Genomic DNA, 7,077 nt, shown 5'->3' on the forward strand with positions numbered 1-7,077 from the left:
TGGACAGAATTCACTTCCTGAACAAGTAAATCCTTTTTAGAGCTCAATATTTAAAGTTTTTTTTAGGGGCGTGGCCTCTGTGACTGACAGGTGGATGGTGACCCAGGTGCCTGTAGCTGCTAGCTGTCTGCTAGCTTCACCTGAACTGCACTGTGTGTGCGGTGTTGGGGCATTTTTAATGAATCATGTGACCAATAATAGGGCTGCTAGAGCAGGGCGATATGGCCAAAAATATTTATCACGATATACGTTTGAAAATTTGCGATAACGATATAACTGACGATATAACTGACGCGAGACAAAATACTTTACAACTCCTCAACTTTATTAGTGCAAAACAACATCAATGTATTTCCACTTCAACAAGCAGCTGTTTTTTATCTGCATTAAAGTTATATAAACATGTAACAGTGCAAATTCCTCGCTGACAGTTTAACCAAAAGGCATTTCAGTGGAAACTGGCCGACACATCCTCAGCATCACCATGTATAACATCCACAACACTTAAAAAGAGGTTAAACACACACAGTACGGTAACATTATGCTGAAGCACAGCACGTATCACTCCGCAAGGCTCCGCCTGCGATAGCCGTAATGCTCCGACAATCCATCAAGCGGTGCGGCTTCGTAGCTTAGCAAAGTCGTACTGAAACATTTGACAGATTTTCGAGCGCCGTGCACATAAAATCGTCTCGAGGTCAGTAAACACAACCAGAGTTCATACATAAGGCACACGGGATTATAAGGGGCTCTGTCGACTTTCAGAAAAATCAAAGGATTGATTTTAAGTGCGCCGTATTTTCCAAACAACACGGTAATAACGGCGGCCCGCTAGCATGCGCTACCAAAAATAGTGCTTTGTTGTGTGTCTGAGAGTCGAAAGCTAAACCAGTTCCACACCAGTGAAGCTGCAGCATTTTTACAAACCAGTTCAGGTTCATCCGTTTCATTCAACGATCCACTTTCGCCCTTCTTATTCTCCGTCGCCGCCATGCTTTTTCCGCCATGTGTGTATGAAAACAAAGGCACTGCGCATGTGCGTTTTACCCATATTCTATCGCCATGTTTCATTTTCTTGTCGTTGCCCAACATTACACTGATATTACCCTGAACGGTATGATATGGCCCCGCCCTAATGGCTGCTGTTACATATCAGTAACAGCAGGTACCTGAGCCTGTGTGAGGCTCTCATGAAGTCTGTGGATGCAGAACCATAACCAGGTCTGTGAGCGACGGGTCACATCGCCACGTCCATGTTTTTTACATTGGTGTGCTTACAGGTGTGACAGGTGCAGGTGTACTTACAGCTGTGCTGGCTGCAGCCTGCTTGGACTCCTCGGTGAGAAAGGCCAACATCAGCTCCACCCTGTGCTTCTCCTCCTCACTGATGTAGTCTGTGTCTGTGGGGGACACAAACAGGGCTGTTCATGGGCTGATCTGAGGATCTCTGCAGGGAAGGAGAGCTGATTGGATGTGGTGAAAACATCAGGAAACTAAACTCTGCGATGTCGTTAGTTTGTAAACATAGAGGTGACCTGTACAGGTGTGATGCAGATCGTTGAAGACATGAAACTAATATCTCATTTTGCCTGAGCTCGCAGTGTCAAAGGATCCTTCCAAAACTTACAGGATTATGTTGAAGTACTTCCTGTAAGTCTGCGCTGAGGGCGGGACATTACTCTCCATCACCTCAGAAACAACAGCAGCAGCGAGAGCCTGAAGCCGAGAGCCCGGCTGGTAACCACCGCGGTGAATCCGTCTCTGGGTTTGAGCACTTATTAAACCAGCGAACACAGAGAAAACCTGACTTTGCTGAACTTCGTTCTGAGCCGCCTCGCTCTGAACTTTTAGAGAACTCCTACCAACAAACTACCAAACCAATCACACGGTGTGTTTAATGAACACCAAGCAGGAAACGACTCGCTGAGAACCGAGCCATCGTCCAGACGAAGCTCGTTTCTGCTGAGTATCATCTCTGGTTTATACAACTTACTCCGTTATGATTCAGAACGTCCCCATTCGATTTTTGCCTCGGGCAGCCAGAAATGTTATAATTCTGATCATTTATCAGTGCATAACCATCAGAGGTGTAAGCATCACAACAGAAAAACATGAAGCAAAATATTCTGCAGTCGATCAAAAACCATGAATCAACATAGCAGGAGCTGTGCAGGAAGTCAGAGCAAATTAAATACAACGTTTATCAAACGTGAAGCGTAGTTTGATCTTCTTGTGCTGCTGGTTCAGTCAGTTTTGGTCACAGTGACGAAACTGCAGCATCAGAACCTGTGAGCTGCGGGCTTTCAGTCCGACGGCGTGTCCGTGCAGTCGGGTGAACGATCCACGCTCTGTGTCCACGTGTTTGTACCGTCTCTCATTTACTGTTTTAGCTGTTTGGTGGTTGTTGAAATAGTTTTGTGAGCTTTAAGCTGAGATTCAGGTGTTTCTGCCAATAATAATCGACCCAGGACTTAATTGATCGATATCCCGTTATTCAGACTAAAATCGATTTGTTAAACTCACGCCTCGTTTCTGCTGTCGTCTGTGGCCTCGGGTAAGGGCGGGGTCACAGATCGATGGTAAATCATCAGCTTCTCTCCACCTGAATGGTTATCTATGTCCCACCCCTGCAACTAACAAGCTAATAGGCAACCAAATCAGGAGGTTAATGAGCCAATCGTGCTGCAGAGATTCAGGACAGTTGGAGCTCTGCGGTTTCAGGCACATCTTACTCTGCAAAGATGGACGCGAGTGCACTTAGTGGCTCGTTGTGGCTTCCATGAATGAGCACAGCGTTTGTTCCATGCTCTGAGGAGGAGCCACAAACATTGCTGGTGCTCCAGACTGAAACTCTGATTTCTGAGCTGTTCATCACAGATGTGACTCCTGCTTGCAGTCACAGACTGAACATGCTGAGCACAGCTTCTCCTTTAACTCCTGCCCTCCATTTATTCACCCCCCCACCCTCTCACTTTATGGCCTTCGATTTGTCCCCCCCGCCGCAATCAGATCCTCTTTCAGCTGAGGGCAGGCTGTGAGACTGGCTGCTTGGACGGCTGCCATGTTGATCTGCAGTGAAACGTTACAACCAGCAGAGCTGATGTGTGCAGGACACAGCAGGACGTCACCAGAACCTGAGACACAGATGGACCGTCTGCAGCATCCACAGGCAGCGCCCTACAGATCTGGTCTGTTTGGAGGTTTATCAGAAACATCATCTCCCATAAACCAACTAACCTTCACCTGGAACACGACAGACGCAGAGCGGGCCTTTAAGCAGCTCCGTCCAATCACAGGCCTCTGCTGCCTGCGAGGAGCCACCTCGCTGTGTGACTCTGCGTGGACACGTTTGTGTTCCCGTTTCTTCAGCGTGCTGATTGGTGGAGCCGTTGTGTGAAGGACCCTTTACAGTTAGCTCCAACAGACCTCAGATCATAAGACTGCACGCCGTCAGTAAGATTAGGAGAACGCCGGCGGTTGCATGTGATGAAAGTTGGTGCGAGGTGGAGCGAGACGGAGAAGCCGATGAATCTGTGAGCTGATGCGGATCTTTTTAAAATGACAAAGAAAGATCTCAGTGGAGGATGTGCTCTCCTCTCAGTCTCTTCACCAACAGACGCTGAAGCTGCTCACATTAACCAGCATCCACCCATTCTCCTGTTCTGAGGTGGAGCTGCCTTGCAGCGACAGGAGCAGGTTATCTCCTCCTGGTGGATTGTGACGACCTGCCGGTCACCTGTGGTCCGTTCTGTCAGTCCCTCCCAGAGAGGACCATAGGTGATGGCCCGAAGGTGGAACCAAGCTTCACCCAACACGCAGCAGCGTGTGACGGAGCGCAGCAGCCGAGCACCCGTCACACAGATGGTGAGCTCCTGCTCGACTTTATTCCATGATGATGGAGTCGCTGTCACCTCCTCACCCCAACAGAAGCAGTGGCTTCTCCCGGGATGAGCAGATTTGAGGGTTGGTCCTGTGGACTCCCGAGCAAACAGCAGCCTGCAGACTCGGGAACAAACACTGAGCCCTGAACACTGAATGCTGTTCAACAAGCAGAAACCAGGGAGGCAGGAATCTCACACAGACTCCAGGGTCCACACGGCAAAGGCTCAGGCTCACCGAGAACACGCAGCGACACGTCAGGGACAAAACAAACACTGAGACAGAGGCAGGGGACAGGGGACACAAGAAACACAAGGGACACAAGAAACACAAGGGACACAAGAAACACAAGGGACACAAGAAACACAAGGGACACAAGAAACACAAAAAACACAGGGGACACAAGAAACACAAGAAACACAGGGGACACATGAAACACAGGGGACACATGAAACACAGGGGACACATGAAACACAGGGGACACATGAAACACAGGGGACACAAGAAACACAAGAAACACGGGACATGAAACACAGGGGGCACAAGAAACACAGGGGACACATGAAACACAGGGGGCACAAGAAACACAAGAAACACATGAAACATAGGGGACACATGAAACACAAGAAACAGGGGACACATGAAACACAAGAAACACGGGACACATGAAACACAAGAAACACAGGGGACACATGAAACACAGGGGACACATGAAACACATGAAACACAGGGGACACATGAAACACATGAAACACAAGGGACACATGAAACAAGAAACACAGGGGACACAAGAAACACAGGGGACACAAGAAACACAGGGGACACATGAAACACAGGGGACACAAGAAACACAGGGGACACAAGAAACACAGGGGACACAAGAAACACAGGGGACACAAGAAACACAAGAAACACATGAAACACAGGGGACACATGAAACACAGGGGACACATGAAACACAGGGGACACAAGAAACACATGAAACACAGGGGACACATGAAACACAAGAAACACAGGGGACACATGAAACACAGGGGACACACGGGACACAGGGGACACAGGGGACACACGGGACACAGGGGACACATGGGACACACGGGACACAGGGGACACATGAAACACAGGGGACACATGAAACACAGGGGACACATGAAACACATGAAGCACAAGACACACATGAAACACAGGGGACACATGAAACACAGGGGACACATGAAACACAGGGGACACAAGAAACACAGGGGACACAAGAAACACAGGGGACACATGAAACACAGGGGACACATGAAACAGGGGACACATGAAACACAGGGGACACATGAAACACAAGAAACACAGGGGACACATGAAACACAGGGGACACAAGAAACACAAGGGAAAAAGGGGACACAAGAAACACATGAAACACAAGAAACACAAGGGACACATGAAACACGAGAAACACAAGGGACACATGAAACACGAGAAACACAGGGGACACGAGAAACACAAGAAACACATGAAACACAAGAAACACAGGGGACACATGAAACAGGGGGCACAAGAAACACATGAAACACAGGGGACACATGAAACACAAGAAACAGGGGACACATGAAACACATGAAACAGGGGACACATGAAAAACAGGGGGCACAAGAAACACATGAAACACAGGGGACACATGAAACACAAGAAACAAGGGACACAAGAAACACAAGAAACAGGGGACACATGAAACACAAGAAACAAGAAACACAGGGGACACATGGAACACATGAAACACAGGGGACACATGGGACACAGGGAACACATGAGACACAGGGGACACAAGAAACACAGGGGACACATGGGACACAGGGGACACATGAAACACAAGGGACACATGAAACACAGGGGACACATGAAACACAGGGGACACATGAAACAAGGGACAAAGGGGACACAAGAAACACAGGGGACACATGAAACACAAGAAACACAGGGGACACATGAAACACAAGAAACACAGGGGACACATGAAACACAAGAAACACATGAAACACAGGGGGCACAAGAAACACAAGAAACACGGGACACATGAAACACAAGAAACAAGGGACACAAGAAACACAGGGGACACATGAAACACAGGGGACACATGAAACACATGAAACAGGGGACACATGAAACACAGGGGACACATGAAACACAGGGGACACATGAAACACAAGGGACACATGAAACAAGAAACACAGGGGACACATGAAACACATGAAGCACGAGACACACATGAAACACAGGGGACACATGGGACACATGAAACACAGGGGACACATGAAACACAAGGGACACATGAAACAAGAAACACAGGGGACACATGAAACAGATGAAGCACGAGACACACATGAAACACAGGGGACACATGGGACACATGAAACACAGGGGACACATGAAACACAGGGGACACATGAGACACAGGGGACACATGAGACACAGGGGACACATGAGACACAGGGGACACATGAAACACAGGGGACACATGAAACAAGAAACACAGGGGACACATGAAACAGATGAAGCACGAGACACACATGAAACACAGGGGACACATGGGACACATGAAACACAGGGGACACATGAAACACAGGGGACACATGAGACACAGGGGACACATGAAACACAGGGGACACAAGAAACACAGGGGACACAAGAAACACAAGGGACACATGAAACACAAGAAACACAAGGGACACATGAAACACAAGAAACACAAGGGACACATGAAACACAAGAAACACAGGGGACACATGAAACACAAGAAACACAGGGGACACAAGAAACACAGGGGACACATGAAACACAAGAAACACAGGGGACACATGAAACACAGGGGACACATGAAACACATGAAACACAGGGGACACATGAAACACAGAAAACACAGGGGACACATGAAACACATGAAACACAGGGGACACATGGGACACATGAAACACAGGGGACACATGAAACACAGGGGACACAAGAAACACAGGGGACACATGAAACACAAGAAACACAGGGGACACATGAAACACAAGAAACACAGGGGACACATGAAACACAGGGGACACAAGAAACACAAGGGAAAAAGGGGACACAAGAAACACATGAAACACAAGAAACACAAGGGACACATGAAACACAGGGGACACAAGAAACACAGGGGACACATGAAACACAGGGGACACAAGAAAC

General features: G+C 48.2%; 1 protein-coding gene across 1 annotated transcript in view; it reads right to left on the bottom strand.

Annotated features, from left to right (window-relative positions):
- Nucleotides 1–7,077, bottom strand: part of rnf123 (ring finger protein 123) — a 107,149-nt gene that overhangs the window by 24,504 nt on the left and 75,568 nt on the right. Inside the window, exon 37 of the mRNA XM_085275351.1 lies at nucleotides 1,306–1,400. Within this exon, the coding sequence (XP_085131477.1) occupies nucleotides 1,306–1,400 (95 nt within the window). The remainder of the gene's footprint in view (nucleotides 1–1,305; nucleotides 1,401–7,077) is intronic.

Source organism: Mchenga conophoros, linkage group LG5 (assembly GCF_057382185.1).
Source record: "Mchenga conophoros isolate Kocher_MC1m ecotype Shallow Benthic linkage group LG5, M_conophoros_male_GT1.1, whole genome shotgun sequence".
NCBI lineage: Eukaryota > Metazoa > Chordata > Actinopteri > Cichliformes > Cichlidae > Mchenga > Mchenga conophoros.